The sequence below is a fragment of the Mytilus trossulus genome, chromosome 14 (assembly GCF_036588685.1).
Source record: "Mytilus trossulus isolate FHL-02 chromosome 14, PNRI_Mtr1.1.1.hap1, whole genome shotgun sequence".
Taxonomy (NCBI): domain Eukaryota; kingdom Metazoa; phylum Mollusca; class Bivalvia; order Mytilida; family Mytilidae; genus Mytilus; species Mytilus trossulus.
Genome location: NC_086386.1, coordinates 12,531,339 through 12,549,154, shown reverse-complemented (window position 1 = coordinate 12,549,154; position 17,816 = coordinate 12,531,339). Strand labels below are relative to the sequence as shown.

The 17,816-nt window shown below is 31.7% G+C and overlaps 1 protein-coding gene across 1 annotated transcript in view; it reads left to right on the top strand.

Moving 5' to 3' along the window:
• Nucleotides 1-17,816, top strand: part of LOC134695608 (sushi domain-containing protein 2-like) — a 73,831-nt gene that overhangs the window by 25,862 nt on the left and 30,153 nt on the right. Inside the window, exon 2 of the mRNA XM_063556897.1 lies at nt 16,571-16,652. Within this exon, the coding sequence (XP_063412967.1) occupies nt 16,571-16,652 (82 nt within the window). The remainder of the gene's footprint in view (nt 1-16,570; nt 16,653-17,816) is intronic.

Genomic DNA, 17,816 nt, shown 5'->3' with positions numbered 1-17,816 from the left:
GGTGAAATATAATCCCTTTTGGGTGTAACCATGGCAACAATCTGCATTTCTTAGATACAAAATATAGCAAAAAAGGGGGGTGAACATGTCACAAAAGTCTCCAAAATTTTGTCTAAAGGAAAATTTCAATGAATTACAGTGATACCTTTCCTGAATCCATAGGTTTATATCTATCAAATGGTCCAAAAAAAATCATATGTCTTCCTGCTCGTTTTTCCATAAAATTGAATTGAAAAGATCGAGCGCAAAATCTTTGTTGATAAACACTGCAATAATTTATGGACCTATGAACGGTACGGATAGAAAAATACGGACTGTCAATCATTGAAATGGCCTATAAAACATGTTAAAATCAATCTAAATGTTCATATATACACACTAAGAAGGCTATATTATTCTTCAATTACCTAAAAATCAATTTTATTGTACAAAAACTTTCATATTTAAAAAATTCACAGGGGCCATAATGCGAAACTAAACTTCTAACTGTGTATTGCTACCTTAATTAAGGATTAACATTTTTTTTCCCAATTCCACTTTAAATGGATTTCTGTTTTCTACTAGTTAAAACGAGCATTTTCGCCTGCTAGTTTTGAAAATCGGTTCAGAAATAAATATTTTATGAAGGTTAGCAGTTGACACTGAAATGCAACAAAAAAGTGATTTTATGAAACATGCCATGTCAAAGTGCATTTTCTCCTTTTTTAGTCAATTTTCTAAAACTATACCTTCTAAGCCTGTCTTTCCTTGTTTAAAAACCTAAATTAACCTTAACAGTAGACAACTTTTACAAGTTAAAGCTATTTTAAAGCTTTAGAATGTCAATTTTGTTGTGTATTACCATACCAAGGCCTTGGTTAAAATTTAGTCAATACTGAATTTATTTATAACAGCGGGGAAAAAATTGGGCTTAATTCATGCTAAATTGTGACTTCATACTTGCTAAAATAATAAATTTGATTTAGTCGCATGAAAAAATATAAAGAGTTCCCTTCTAAGGTTTCTACATAACGCGTAATCTTCTTTTCCAAGGGGTAGCCAATAAAGTATCAATTAATAACGGAACCAAGTCTATGTGTCAAAATGTCTATATTGGTTGCTAAGGACAATAAACAACAAAACTAACATACATTGTCATACTAAAGGTTGTTTCTTCCTTAGAATTGTATCTATAACCTAAATATCAATAGTTTTGTGGTATGTTTGTCTGAAAAAAAGGCAATTATTTGCTTTGTCAAATGCCATAATTATGGTAGCAATACACAGTTAGGAAAAAAACTTAAAATTGACACTCATAATTTTTAAACACCCCCTTTCCCCTCCTGTCTAACAAAGAAGGCTTTATATGTGTGTTATGCATGTATATACTTGTAGAAAGAGAATCTTCCATAGATTTGATTTCTAATGGTCATAAGGGTGAAATATAATCCCTTTTGGGTGTAACCATGGCAACAATCTGCATTTCTTAGATACAAAATATAGCAAAAAAGGGGGGTGAACATGTCACAAAAGTCTCCAAAATTTTGTCTAAAGGAAAATTTCAATGAATTACAGTGATACCTTTCCTGAATCCATAGGTTTATATCTATCAAATGGTCCAAAAAAAATCATATGTCTTCCTGCTCGTTTTTCCATAAAATTGAATTGAAAAGATCGAGCGCAAAATCTTTGTTGATAAACACTGCAATAATTTATGGACCTATGAACGGTACGGATAGAAAAATACGGACTGTCAATCATTGAAATGGCCTATAAAACATGTTAAAATCAATCTAAATGTTCATATAAACCCACTAAGAAGGCTATATTATTCTTCAATTACCTAAAAATCAATTTTATTGTACAAAAACTTTCATATTTAAAAAATTCACAGGGGCCATAATGCGAAACTAAACTTCTAACTGTGTATTGCTACCTTAAGGATTAACATTTTTTTTCCCAATTCCACTTTAAATGGATTTCTGTTTTCTACTAGTTAAAACGAGCATTTTCGCCTGCTAGTTTTGAAAATCGGTTCAGAAATAAATATTTTATGAAGGTTAGCAGTTGACACTGAAATGCAACAAAAAAGTGATTTTATGAAACATGCCATGTCAAAGTGCATTTTCTCCTTTTTTAGTCAATTTTCTAAAACTATACCTTCTAAGCCTGTCTTTCCTTGTTTAAAAACCTAAATTAACCTTAACAGTAGACAACTTTTACAAGTTAAAGCTATTTTAAAGCTTTAGAATGTCAATTTTGTTGTGTATTACCATACCAAGGCCTTGGTTAAAATTTAGTCAATACTGAATTTATTTATAACAGCGGGGAAAAAATTGGGCTTAATTCATGCTAAATTGTGACTTCATACTTGCTAAAATAATAAATTTGATTTAGTCGCATGAAAAAATATAAAGAGTTCCCTTCTAAGGTTTCTACATAACGCGTAATCTTCTTTTCCAAGGGGTAGCCAATAAAGTATCAATTAATAACGGAACCAAGTCTATGTGTCAAAATGTCTATATTGGTTGCTAAGGACAATAAACAACAAAACTAACATACATTGTCATACTAAAGGTTGTTTCTTCCTTAGAATTGTATCTATAACCTAAATATCAATAGTTTTGTGGTATGTTTGTCTGAAAAAAGGCAATTATTTGCTTTGTCAAATGCCATAAGGTAGCAATACACAGTTAGGAAAAAAACTTAAAATTGACACTCATAATTTTTAAACACCCCCTTTCCCCTCCTGTCTAACAAAGAAGGCTTTATATGTGTGTTATGCATGTTTATACTTGTAGAAAGAGAATCTTCCATAGATTTGATTTCTAATGGTCATAAGGGTGAAATATAATCCCTTTTGGGTGTAACCATGGCAACAATCTGCATTTCTTAGATACAAAATATAGCAAAAAAGGGGGGTGAACATGTCACAAAAGTCTCCAAAATTTTGTCTAAAGGAAAATTTCAATGAATTACAGTGATACCTTTCCTGAATCCATAGGTTTATATCTATCAAATGGTCCAAAAAAAATCATATGTCTTCCTGCTCGTTTTTCCATAAAATTGAATTGAAAAGATCGAGCGCAAAATCTTTGTTGATAAACACTGCAATAATTTATGGACCTATGAACGGTACGGATAGAAAAATACGGACTGTCAATCATTGAAATGGCCTATAAAACATGTTAAAATCAATCTAAATGTTCATATAAACCCACTAAGAAGGCTATATTATTCTTCAATTACCTAAAAATCAATTTTATTGTACAAAAACTTTCATATTTAAAAAATTCACAGGGGCCATAATGCGAAACTAAACTTCTAACTGTGTATTGCTACCTTAATTAAGGATTAACATTTTTTTTCCCAATTCCACTTTAAATGGATTTCTGTTTTCTACTAGTTAAAACGAGCATTTTCGCCTGCTAGTTTTGAAAATCGGTTCAGAAATAAATATTTTATGAAGGTTAGCAGTTGACACTGAAATGCAACAAAAAAGTGATTTTATGAAACATGCCATGTCAAAGTGCATTTTCTCCTTTTTTAGTCAATTTTCTAAAACTATACCTTCTAAGCCTGTCTTTCCTTGTTTAAAAACCTAAATTAACCTTAACAGTAGACAACTTTTACAAGTTAAAGCTATTTTAAAGCTTTAGAATGTCAATTTTGTTGTGTATTACCATACCAAGGCCTTGGTTAAAATTTAGTCAATACTGAATTTATTTATAACAGCGGGGAAAAAATTGGGCTTAATTCATGCTAAATTGTGACTTCATACTTGCTAAAATAATAAATTTGATTTAGTCGCATGAAAAAATATAAAGAGTTCCCTTCTAAGGTTTCTACATAACGCGTAATCTTCTTTTCCAAGGGGTAGCCAATAAAGTATCAATTAATAACGGAACCAAGTCTATGTGTCAAAATGTCTATATTGGTTGCTAAGGACAATAAACAACAAAACTAACATACATTGTCATACTAAAGGTTGTTTCTTCCTTAGAATTGTATCTATAACCTAAATATCAATAGTTTTGTGGTATGTTTGTCTGAAAAAAAGGCAATTATTTGCTTTGTCAAATGCCTTATGGTAGCAATACACAGTTAGGAAAAAAACTTAAAATTGACACTCATAATTTTTAAACACCCCCTTTCCCCTCCTGTCTAACAAAGAAGGCTTTATATGTGTGTTATGCATGTATATACTTGTAGAAAGAGAATATTCCATAGATTTGATTTCTAATGGTCATAAGGGTGAAATATAATCCCTTTTGGGTGTAACCATGGCAACAATCTGCATTTCTTAGATACAAAATATAGCAAAAAAGGGGGGTGAACATGTCACAAAAGTCTCCAAAATTTTGTCTAAAGGAAAATTTCAATGAATTACAGTGATACCTTTCCTGAATCCATAGGTTTATATCTATCAAATGGTCCAAAAAAAATCATATGTCTTCCTGCTCGTTTTTCCATAAAATTGAATTGAAAAGATCGAGCGCAAAATCTTTGTTGATAAACACTGCAATAATTTATGGACCTATTAACGGTACGGATAGAAAAATACGGACTGTCAATCATTGAAATGGCCTATAAAACATGTTAAAATCAATCTAAATGTTCATATAAACCCACTAAGAAGGCTATATTATTCTTCAATTACCTAAAAATCAATTTTATTGTACAAAAACTTTCATATTTAAAAAATTCACAGGGGCCATAATGCGAAACTAAACTTCTAACTGTGTATTGCTACCTTAAGGATTAACATTTTTTTTCCCAATTCCACTTTAAATGGATTTCTGTTTTCTACTAGTTAAAACGAGCATTTTCGCCTGCTAGTTTTGAAAATCGGTTCAGAAATAAATATTTTATGAAGGTTAGCAGTTGACACTGAAATGCAACAAAAAAGTGATTTTATGAAACATGCCATGTCAAAGTGCATTTTCTCCTTTTTTAGTCAATTTTCTAAAACTATACCTTCTAAGCCTGTCTTTCCTTGTTTAAAAACCTAAATTAACCTTAACAGTAGACAACTTTTACAAGTTAAAGCTATTTTAAAGCTTTAGAATGTCAATTTTGTTGTGTATTACCATACCAAGGCCTTGGTTAAAATTTAGTCAATACTGAATTTATTTATAACAGCGGGGAAAAAATTGGGCTTAATTCATGCTAAATTGTGACTTCATACTTGCTAAAATAATAAATTTGATTTAGTCGCATGAAAAAATATAAAGAGTTCCCTTCTAAGGTTTCTACATAACGCGTAATCTTCTTTTCCAAGGGGTAGCCAATAAAGTATCAATTAATAACGGAACCAAGTCTATGTGTCAAAATGTCTATATTGGTTGCTAAGGACAATAAACAACAAAACTAACATACATTGTCATACTAAAGGTTGTTTCTTCCTTAGAATTGTATCTATAACCTAAATATCAATAGTTTTGTGGTATGTTTGTCTGAAAAAAAGGCAATTATTTGCTTTGTCAAATGCCATAAGGATTAACATTTTTTTTCCCAATTCCACTTTAAATGGATTTCTGTTTTCTACTAGTTAAAACGAGCATTTTCGCCTGCTAGTTTTGAAAATCGGTTCAGAAATAAATATTTTATGAAGGTTAGCAGTTGACACTGAAATGCAACAAAAAAGTGATTTTATGAAACATGCCATGTCAAAGTGCATTTTCTCCTTTTTTAGTCAATTTTCTAAAACTATACCTTCTAAGCCTGTCTTTCCTTGTTTAAAAACCTAAATTAACCTTAACAGTAGACAACTTTTACAAGTTAAAGCTATTTTAAAGCTTTAGAATGTCAATTTTGTTGTGTATTACCATACCAAGGCCTTGGTTAAAATTTAGTCAATACTGAATTTATTTATAACAGCGGGGAAAAAATTGGGCTTAATTCATGCTAAATTGTGACTTCATACTTGCTAAAATAATAAATTTGATTTAGTCGCATGAAAAAATATAAAGAGTTCCCTTCTAAGGTTTCTACATAACGCGTAATCTTCTTTTCCAAGGGGTAGCCAATAAAGTATCAATTAATAACGGAACCAAGTCTATGTGTCAAAATGTCTATATTGGTTGCTAAGGACAATAAACAACAAAACTAACATACATTGTCATACTAAAGGTTGTTTCTTCCTTAGAATTGTATCTATAACCTAAATATCAATAGTTTTGTGGTATGTTTGTCTGAAAAAAAGGCAATTATTTGCTTTGTCAAATGCCATAAGGTAGCAATACACAGTTAGGAAAAAAACTTAAAATTGACACTCATAATTTTTAAACACCCCCTTTCCCCTCCTGTCTAACAAAGAAGGCTTTATATGTGTGTTATGCATGTATATACTTGTAGAAAGAGAATCTTCCATAGATTTGATTTCTAATGGTCATAAGGGTGAAATATAATCCCTTTTGGGTGTAACCATGGCAACAATCTGCATTTCTTAGATACAAAATATAGCAAAAAAGGGGGGTGAACATGTCACAAAAGTCTCCAAAATTTTGTCTAAAGGAAAATTTCAATGAATTACAGTGATACCTTTCCTGAATCCATAGGTTTATATCTATCAAATGGTCCAAAAAAAATCATATGTCTTCCTGCTCGTTTTTCCATAAAATTGAATTGAAAAGATCGAGCGCAAAATCTTTGTTGATAAACACTGCAATAATTTATGGACCTATGAACGGTACGGATAGAAAAATACGGACTGTCAATCATTGAAATGGCCTATAAAACATGTTAAAATCAATCTAAATGTTCATATAAACCCACTAAGAAGGCTATATTATTCTTCAATTACCTAAAAATCAATTTTATTGTACAAAAACTTTCATATTTAAAAAATTCACAGGGGCCATAATGCGAAACTAAACTTCTAACTGTGTATTGCTACCTTAAGGATTAACATTTTTTTTCCCAATTCCACTTTAAATGGATTTCTGTTTTCTACTAGTTAAAACGAGCATTTTCGCCTGCTAGTTTTGAAAATCGGTTCAGAAATAAATATTTTATGAAGGTTAGCAGTTGACACTGAAATGCAACAAAAAAGTGATTTTATGAAACATGCCATGTCAAAGTGCATTTTCTCCTTTTTTAGTCAATTTTCTAAAACTATACCTTCTAAGCCTGTCTTTCCTTGTTTAAAAACCTAAATTAACCTTAACAGTAGACAACTTTTACAAGTTAAAGCTATTTTAAAGCTTTAGAATGTCAATTTTGTTGTGTATTACCATACCAAGGCCTTGGTTAAAATTTAGTCAATACTGAATTTATTTATAACAGCGGGGAAAAAATTGGGCTTAATTCATGCTAAATTGTGACTTCATACTTGCTAAAATAATAAATTTGATTTAGTCGCATGAAAAAATATAAAGAGTTCCCTTCTAAGGTTTCTACATAACGCGTAATCTTCTTTTCCAAGGGGTAGCCAATAAAGTATCAATTAATAACGGAACCAAGTCTATGTGTCAAAATGTCTATATTGGTTGCTAAGGACAATAAACAACAAAACTAACATACATTGTCATACTAAAGGTTGTTTCTTCCTTAGAATTGTATCTATAACCTAAATATCAATAGTTTTGTGGTATGTTTGTCTGAAAAAAAGGCAATTATTTGCTTTGTCAAATGCCATAAGGTAGCAATACACAGTTAGGAAAAAAACTTAAAATTGACACTCATAATTTTTAAACACCCCCTTTCCCCTCCTGTCTAACAAAGAAGGCTTTATATGTGTGTTATGCATGTATATACTTGTAGAAAGAGAATCTTCCATAGATTTGATTTCTAATGGTCATAAGGGTGAAATATAATCCCTTTTGGGTGTAACCATGGCAACAATCTGCATTTCTTAGATACAAAATATAGCAAAAAAGGGGGGTGAACATGTCACAAAAGTCTCCAAAATTTTGTCTAAAGGAAAATTTCAATGAATTACAGTGATACCTTTCCTGAATCCATAGGTTTATATCTATCAAATGGTCCAAAAAAAATCATATGTCTTCCTGCTCGTTTTTCCATAAAATTGAATTGAAAAGATCGAGCGCAAAATCTTTGTTGATAAACACTGCAATAATTTATGGACCTATGAACGGTACGGATAGAAAAATACGGACTGTCAATCATTGAAATGGCCTATAAAACATGTTAAAATCAATCTAAATGTTCATATAAACCCACTAAGAAGGCTATATTATTCTTCAATTACCTAAAAATCAATTTTATTGTACAAAAACTTTCATATTTAAAAAATTCACAGGGGCCATAATGCGAAACTAAACTTCTAACTGTGTATTGCTACCTTAAGGATTAACATTTTTTTTCCCAATTCCACTTTAAATGGATTTCTGTTTTCTACTAGTTAAAACGAGCATTTTCGCCTGCTAGTTTTGAAAATCGGTTCAGAAATAAATATTTTATGAAGGTTAGCAGTTGACACTGAAATGCAACAAAAAAGTGATTTTATGAAACATGCCATGTCAAAGTGCATTTTCTCCTTTTTTAGTCAATTTTCTAAAACTATACCTTCTAAGCCTGTCTTTCCTTGTTTAAAAACCTAAATTAACCTTAACAGTAGACAACTTTTACAAGTTAAAGCTATTTTAAAGCTTTAGAATGTCAATTTTGTTGTGTATTACCATACCAAGGCCTTGGTTAAAATTTAGTCAATACTGAATTTATTTATAACAGCGGGGAAAAAATTGGGCTTAATTCATGCTAAATTGTGACTTCATACTTGCTAAAATAATAAATTTGATTTAGTCGCATGAAAAAATATAAAGAGTTCCCTTCTAAGGTTTCTACATAACGCGTAATCTTCTTTTCCAAGGGGTAGCCAATAAAGTATCAATTAATAACGGAACCAAGTCTATGTGTCAAAATGTCTATATTGGTTGCTAAGGACAATAAACAACAAAACTAACATACATTGTCATACTAAAGGTTGTTTCTTCCTTAGAATTGTATCTATAACCTAAATATCAATAGTTTTGTGGTATGTTTGTCTGAAAAAAAGGCAATTATTTGCTTTGTCAAATGCCATAAGGTAGCAATACACAGTTAGGAAAAAAACTTAAAATTGACACTCATAATTTTTAAACACCCCCTTTCCCCTCCTGTCTAACAAAGAAGGCTTTATATGTGTGTTATGCATGTATATACTTGTAGAAAGAGAATCTTCCATAGATTTGATTTCTAATGGTCATAAGGGTGAAATATAATCCCTTTTGGGTGTAACCATGGCAACAATCTGCATTTCTTAGATACAAAATATAGCAAAAAAGGGGGGTGAACATGTCACAAAAGTCTCCAAAATTTTGTCTAAAGGAAAATTTCAATGAATTACAGTGATACCTTTCCTGAATCCATAGGTTTATATCTATCAAATGGTCCAAAAAAAATCATATGTCTTCCTGCTCGTTTTTCCATAAAATTGAATTGAAAAGATCGAGCGCAAAATCTTTGTTGATAAACACTGCAATAATTTATGGACCTATGAACGGTACGGATAGAAAAATACGGACTGTCAATCATTGAAATGGCCTATAAAACATGTTAAAATCAATCTAAATGTTCATATAAACCCACTAAGAAGGCTATATTATTCTTCAATTACCTAAAAATCAATTTTATTGTACAAAAACTTTCATATTTAAAAAATTCACAGGGGCCATAATGCGAAACTAAACTTCTAACTGTGTATTGCTACCTTAAGGATTAACATTTTTTTTCCCAATTCCACTTTAAATGGATTTCTGTTTTCTACTAGTTAAAACGAGCATTTTCGCCTGCTAGTTTTGAAAATCGGTTCAGAAATAAATATTTTATGAAGGTTAGCAGTTGACACTGAAATGCAACAAAAAAGTGATTTTATGAAACATGCCATGTCAAAGTGCATTTTCTCCTTTTTTAGTCAATTTTCTAAAACTATACCTTCTAAGCCTGTCTTTCCTTGTTTAAAAACCTAAATTAACCTTAACAGTAGACAACTTTTACAAGTTAAAGCTATTTTAAAGCTTTAGAATGTCAATTTTGTTGTGTATTACCATACCAAGGCCTTGGTTAAAATTTAGTCAATACTGAATTTATTTATAACAGCGGGGAAAAAATTGGGCTTAATTCATGCTAAATTGTGACTTCATACTTGCTAAAATAATAAATTTGATTTAGTCGCATGAAAAAATATAAAGAGTTCCCTTCTAAGGTTTCTACATAACGCGTAATCTTCTTTTCCAAGGGGTAGCCAATAAAGTATCAATTAATAACGGAACCAAGTCTATGTGTCAAAATGTCTATATTGGTTGCTAAGGACAATAAACAACAAAACTAACATACATTGTCATACTAAAGGTTGTTTCTTCCTTAGAATTGTATCTATAACCTAAATATCAATAGTTTTGTGGTATGTTTGTCTGAAAAAAAGGCAATTATTTGCTTTGTCAAATGCCATAAGGTAGCAATACACAGTTAGGAAAAAAACTTAAAATTGACACTCATAATTTTTAAACACCCCCTTTCCCCTCCTGTCTAACAAAGAAGGCTTTATATGTGTGTTATGCATGTATATACTTGTAGAAAGAGAATCTTCCATAGATATGATTTCTAATGGTCATAAGGGTGAAATATAATCCCTTTTGGGTGTAACCATGGCAACAATCTGCATTTCTTAGATACAAAATATAGCAAAAAAGGGGGGTGAACATGTCACAAAAGTCTCCAAAATTTTGTCTAAAGGAAAATTTCAATGAATTACAGTGATACCTTTCCTGAATCCATAGGTTTATATCTATCAAATGGTCCAAAAAAAATCATATGTCTTCCTGCTCGTTTTTCCATAAAATTGAATTGAAAAGATCGAGCGCAAAATCTTTGTTGATAAACACTGCAATAATTTATGGACCTATGAACGGTACGGATAGAAAAATACGGACTGTCAATCATTGAAATGGCCTATAAAACATGTTAAAATCAATCTAAATGTTCATATAAACCCACTAAGAAGGCTATATTATTCTTCAATTACCTAAAAATCAATTTTATTGTACAAAAACTTTCATATTTAAAAAATTCACAGGGGCCATAATGCGAAACTAAACTTCTAACTGTGTATTGCTACCTAAATAGTCTGGAATGTTGTCCCAAATGATATCTGTATATTCAAATAAAGGTCGAATAAAACTTAAATATATAGTTTGTAAATACTTTCTTTTCAATTTGAATTTCAAGGCACGAAATAAATTTAATCTAGGTGTTATCTTTTCAATTATTTTATTGACATGAGAATGCCATGAACCATCCTCATGAAAAATTAAACCAAGGTGTTTATGGCTTTCTACTTCTGAAATCATATCATCATTCATATAAAGAGGTGGATGATGGGGTTTAACTGATTTCTTGGAAACTGTCATAGCTTCAGTCTTTTTTGCATTAAAATTTACAAGCCATTGGACTGACCAATTGTTGATAGTCTCTATATCAGAATTAAGTTTGCTCGCTGCTGCATATTCATCTTCAACTACTATGAAAAGGGAAGTATCGTCAGCATATAGTTTTATATTACAGTCTATGTCGTTTACAATGTCATTTATATATACTAAAAAAAGTAAGGGGCCTAATATTGATCCTTGAGGGACGCCAGCATTTACACCAAAAGTATCAGAGGATTGACCTGAAATAACAACTTTTTGTTTTCGATTTGATAAATAGCTCATAAACCACTTTAATAGGTTTCCTCTTATTCCAATATTTTTAAGTTTATAAATAAGACCTTCATGCCAGACTCGATCGAAAGCACGACTTATATCAAAAAAGACAACACGAATCTCTTTTCCTGCGTCTAGAGCTTTGCCAAATAAATCTGTTATGTGTAAAAGTTGGTTAATTGTAGAATCTCCAGGCATGAAACCTGACTGGGCACTTGTTATTATTTTATGTTTTGTTAAAAAGTTGAAGAAGTGCTTAAAAACACAACGTTCCATACTCTTACCAATGATCGACAAAAGTGATATCGGTCTATAGTTTGACACCAGTTCTCTATCACCACTTTTGAAAACTGGTATAACGCTTGCTAATTTCCAGGTTTCTGGATACACAGCTTCACGTATAGATTTATTGAAAAGCTGAGCCAGGGGCCTACTTAACTCTCGAGCAGCATACTTCAGAAGCCTACCGCTAATTTCATCAGGGCCCGTCGCTTTAGTGACATCTAACAGAGACAAGTGATCAAACACTTCCTCTTCGGTTATTATAATATTGTTTAAAATTGGTATATCATCGCACATGGGGGTATTAGGAAAAGACGCTTTAGAATCATCCACGGTAGCTTGCTTACAAAAAAAGAGATTAAATGCGTTTGATTTTTCATTATCGTCTTCTATATACTCATTATTTACTAACAAAGGGGGGTAATTTGACGCTTTCGAAGGCTGTCCAGATAAATTTCTTAAAAGCTTCCACCAATTCTTAACATTTGTTTCTGGATTCTCTAATATATTTATTTGTTTGTTGAAAAAGTCAAGTTTAGCTGTTTTTATGAAATTTATGCATTGATTCCTAACATACCGAAATTGTCGCCATGAATCAGCAGTATTTTTCTTTTTTGCCATTTTATGAAGTCTTTTTCGGCGCCGAATTAGTTTTTTTATATGACCAGTTAGCCATGGCGGGTCTTGAGATCTAAACTTGACAAATTTACAAGGTATATGTTTTGCAGCTATTTTTAATATAGTTTCTGTAATTTTTGTCGCGGCAACATTTACGTCATTATTATTAATAGTATCATCCCAATTAACTTCACTCAGATCAAATTTATATTTAGTTAGGTCTGCGTGGTCATAGTCCCAAATCTTCCTATTAAAAACTTTATTTGGTGTTTTTTGAATGTTTATTATGCCACTCACAGGACAGTGATATCTTACATTAGCTTCCAAAATATTATCACCGACTTCAGTATATAAAAGTATGTCAGGATCATTTACTAAAATTAAATCCAGTAAAGATGAACTGGTCTCGCAGAAAAATGTCGGCTGATCAATTGCTTGGTTCAGGCCGTTTTGCAAAATAATATTTGTAAGTTTTGTGTTTCGATAATTCAACAAATTTTCGTTGAAATCGCCCGTTACTACTATTTTATCAATACCCGAATTGAAAGCATTTTCTATGGACAAATTCATATTATCCCAGTATTGCGCATTAGAATCAGGGGGTCTGTAAAATACTCCAAACAGACATTTACATTTTTGTGTGTTAATTTCTATCCAGAGACACTCTAGATTTTGTATTTCAAGATCATGACCACGTTTACTTGGTATATTATCTTTTACATAAACTAAGACCCCACCACCGATTTTGTCTCCATCCCGATCCTTTCGATATGGATTTTTAAAATTATCTAATTTTAATTGGCTATCAGCTATACCGGACTTAAGCCATGTTTCGGTAAGTAATATTATGTCCCTGTCCCCCAGCTCAGCTTCGACTATAGATTTTTTAGGGAGCAGGCTTTGTATATTTAGGCATGAAAAAGTCAAAAGATCTTTATAACGATAAAAATCTAACATATCAGTTGAACTATCGTTATGGTTATGCATGTAGTTATTCGGTGAGTCGGACGTTGGCCCCGGATTTAGTTCGATATCACCTTCCGTATAAATAATAAGAAAAATATATAAAAATAACTGACAAATCGATAAACAAATGTCATTTGTATTTTCATATCTACCCATCAAAGGAGTTGCTTTTTTGGTGTCTAAAACCCATCTTGTACTTTTTAAATACGAATTCAAACTTGATAGCAAACAGGTAGAACAACTTTGATTTTTAAAATTTGTTTTTAATTCGAAGTATAAATATATTGTGAGAGCCTTTGTGCCAATTTGGGCAAACAGATTAACTAATATAACGGTATGTAAATCGATCGAGTGAGACAGTCGAGTAGACCTGACATAGTGTAGCCCAACACGTGCCCTATATGTATTTAGGTCACTTCCCATTGTTTACATTTAGTGTAGACGAATATATTACAGAACAAAACACATGTTGGGAGCACTACAATAATAATAATATTAGTGGTAAGAAAATGATAAGTATAACACTGATACACACATCCGACGCCGGGACAACAAAAAGGAAGCAAATAAACAGTAAGTAACAAATATGTAATTATATAAACAAGTTTTAGCATTTTCTTTGGCTTGGGAGTTTTACCCATGACAGGAAAATAAATAAATTGTGCACAGATCACAATGCACGATAGAGAAATATTAATGCACATTTTAATTTCAATTTGAAGTATCCAAAGAAAGAGTAACCCTTAATTTGTTCATTTATATCTGAATTCATAAAGTGATTATCATTTAGAAAATACCGTCTCAATTAGTCACACACCTTCAATAAAAGAAAAGGGGGGGGGGGGTTACAAAAGGACAAAAACAAATGATCACCTATACATGCACGCTCAACTCGTTCTCAAAGAATCACTGCATGACTTAATATAAAGTGGGGAAATCATTGGTTTGGTTTGATTTGATTTGTTTTTGTATGTATTCCCGCTCGCCAGTTTACATATATCTGCCAAAATAAAATAAGCTCACCCACACATCCACACACATTGTATAAACACATTCATTCCCAATTCAATATATAAAGGTAAATATAGAATGATTAATACAACAGTATGATGTAGCAAATAACATAAAAAAAAAAAAAAAACAACAAAAACACAAGGTAACAAAGTAAATTAGACAGAGTCAAACTGAACATGGTTAATTTTATTAGCGTCCAACATCTCCGGTAATGACAGACATAGCATTATCATCATGTCTTAATAATCATTCTCTAGTAATAGTAGCAGCTGGTGCTTCATCTGGTTGTTCGGACCATTCGGTTGGGGGTTCAATTTCAAGCTCATCTAACATTGCAATGAAATCATCATTATTTCGTACTATGTGTTTGTCATCTTTGTTGTCTACAATATATATTTTGCCGTCGACCACCCATGATGATTTGAGCTTCTTGTTTCGTACCAGAAATCTGCCATAGTATGCAAGTTTACTTCTCAGCATTGTTAATTCTTGGTTAATGGATATATTAGCAAGTTGAGGGTTTTTTCTGTTAAATTTGCTCAATCGAAGTAGAGATTCCTTAACTCTATGACTAGATAAGCGAATGATGATTGGGCGCGGACGATCAGAATGTTGCTTCCCAGTGCGGTGACTTATTACTATGTCACTCTGTGACATTTGGACATGCATTTGGCTTGCGATTTGGAGTATTTTGTTGTCAGTGTTTTCACCATAAGAGAAAGGAACCCCTGTAAAACGGAGCATATATTTCCTACTATGCTGCTCTAGGTCATCGCATTTGTTTTTAAGATATTTTATTTCTGCCTTTAAATTGTTGCTGACTTCAGAACTTTCATGAACAGTAATACTATCCTGAAAACTTTCCACTTTTTTGTCCAGATCATCATATTTGATTTTTAACTCTTTTAACTCTCGTAGAACAGGTTTTTGTTTTTCATCAATAAGGTTATGTAAGTCACCAATAAGAAATTCTTTCACAGTTTGTGCTATTCTTACAATATCTTCCTGACTTATGCTTACTACCGGTGCAGCTGTGGAATTACTCATGCTAGTTTCAAATAAATTCTCATCAGATGAAGAGTGTAATATATCTACAGAGTCTGTATCAAACGTTTTTTGCTGTTTATCTGTTTGTAGATTTTGGGGTGATGGTTGAGAAGATGGGCGACGTCTTCGCTTTTTAAATTCACTGTTTGTAGTATTAGATTTCTGCATCAAGGATTAAAGATCCGTTTTACATAGTTAAATACACAGATGATCTAATAAGTTGCTGGCATTACCAAAAATAAAAGTTCTTGTAGAACAATGGTCACGTTGGCATTCGGTCCACTCGACTGAGTATCAGGTGTGCATTATGTTTTACAAATTATCTGTCTTTTGAAAGTCTCAAATTATATACAGTTTATACAGTTTGTTTGTGCATGACTTACTAATTCTTTCCTGTCATTGGATAATTCAAAACAAAATGCTTATTCACATTATTTTACTGAAGATTCGACCTGATATATAAACACGTCTTTCCCATCCGAGCATGCGCATATCGTATTTGGTCACTTTTACACTATGTAACTAATTTATCTTACCGACTAACATTATTTGTCGAATTAAGACCAGAGTTGTCTCATTTGCAATCATATCGCATCTTCTTATATTTACATTGAAGTGTTCAAGTGTTCATATTTAAGAATCTTCTTCCATTGGTCTGCACAAACAAAATGTCAACAATAACAATTTAATATCAACAACCTTGATATATAACAATATTAAACAGAACTTTCAATACATTCAAATGATCAAATTGTGCCAAAGTCGTAACTTCCCTAACCGTGTATTGATAAAAGCCCCGCCTCCCTACTAACCTAACATTGAAAATACACGGTCGCCAGGTGGACGCCTTTAACTAATAATTTACCTAGAAATGTATAGGAGGCAAGATAAATAGCAAGATAAATATATATATTCTTGGTTTTATTCTTTTAACAATTTAACACGATTTATTTTTTCAGAATCTAAAATCGTTTACCAGGCGACAACAAATACTAAACATAAAACTTTTCCTTTTAATGACAATATGTGTTTACTGTCAAGGTAAGTGCCCTTAATATTACCATGGTTTCTGCTGATTTCAATATGTGTTAACTATCGAGGTAAGTGCCCTAAATATTGCCATGGTTATATCAAGTGACAATATGTGTTTACTGTCCTCATATGTGCCCTAAACATTACCATGGTTTCTACTGATTTCTAAAGGTGTTTACTATCAAGATATTTGCCCTGAATATTACCATGGTTTTCTCTGATTTCAATATGTGTTTACTATCAAGATTTGTGCCCTTAATATTCATGCCATGGTTTAGTTTAAACATATTGTATTTGCTTAAATGTGCAAAAATAATGAGACACTAGTTTATCAAACTTACATAGTCTGCTCCTATAACAATTTATAACAATAGAATATTTACAAAGCATACATACAAACAATACATTATAGACATGTATATATATATAAATAATTTGGTTCTTATATTCGCATAATTAGGACAATAAAAAAAGAGGTGACGTGAATCTTCGCAACACGACTACAAGACGGATCTGAAATAATGTTGACTCTGTTAAGATCATAATTTAAAAAAGAAGCTAAGCACCTAAGTTGTGTCAAAATAATGTTTAGTTTACGATTGACAAAGTCATTATGTTTAGGTACATGGCTTTTGAATTTACTTAAAGAGAAAATTTTGCGTGTCACCATATTTAGGTTATACCACAATCGTATTGTTGAAGCTATGAAGGATTCTTGAGTCAATGAAAGTTTACAAAAAGGGTATTATTCCCATTCCGTAATGGATGAGCAGCTGTACCATTGCCATGGTTTCTTCATGAGACAATATGTGTTTACGCCAAGGTATGTGCCCTATGTGTTGCCATGGATTCTTCAAGTGACAATATGTGTTTACCATTAACAACGTAATACCAGGATGATAGAGACATTAGACAGAGTGGTATTGTATAGCTCTGAGTTCTATTATCTCCTTAAATTGACTAACACATATATATTATATAGTATACATGTAGCTGGCCGATTGACACAGTGCAGGAGGTATCGTCTTGAGATCCCACTAAGCATGTTTTCAAATCCTGGCGAGGGAAGAGCATATTAAGTTTTTTCTGCAAATTTTTAGATTTAACATTGTTGTTCTGATTTTAGAGTAGCTATGTGTATAGATAATTGATCAATTTATGTAATATACTTTA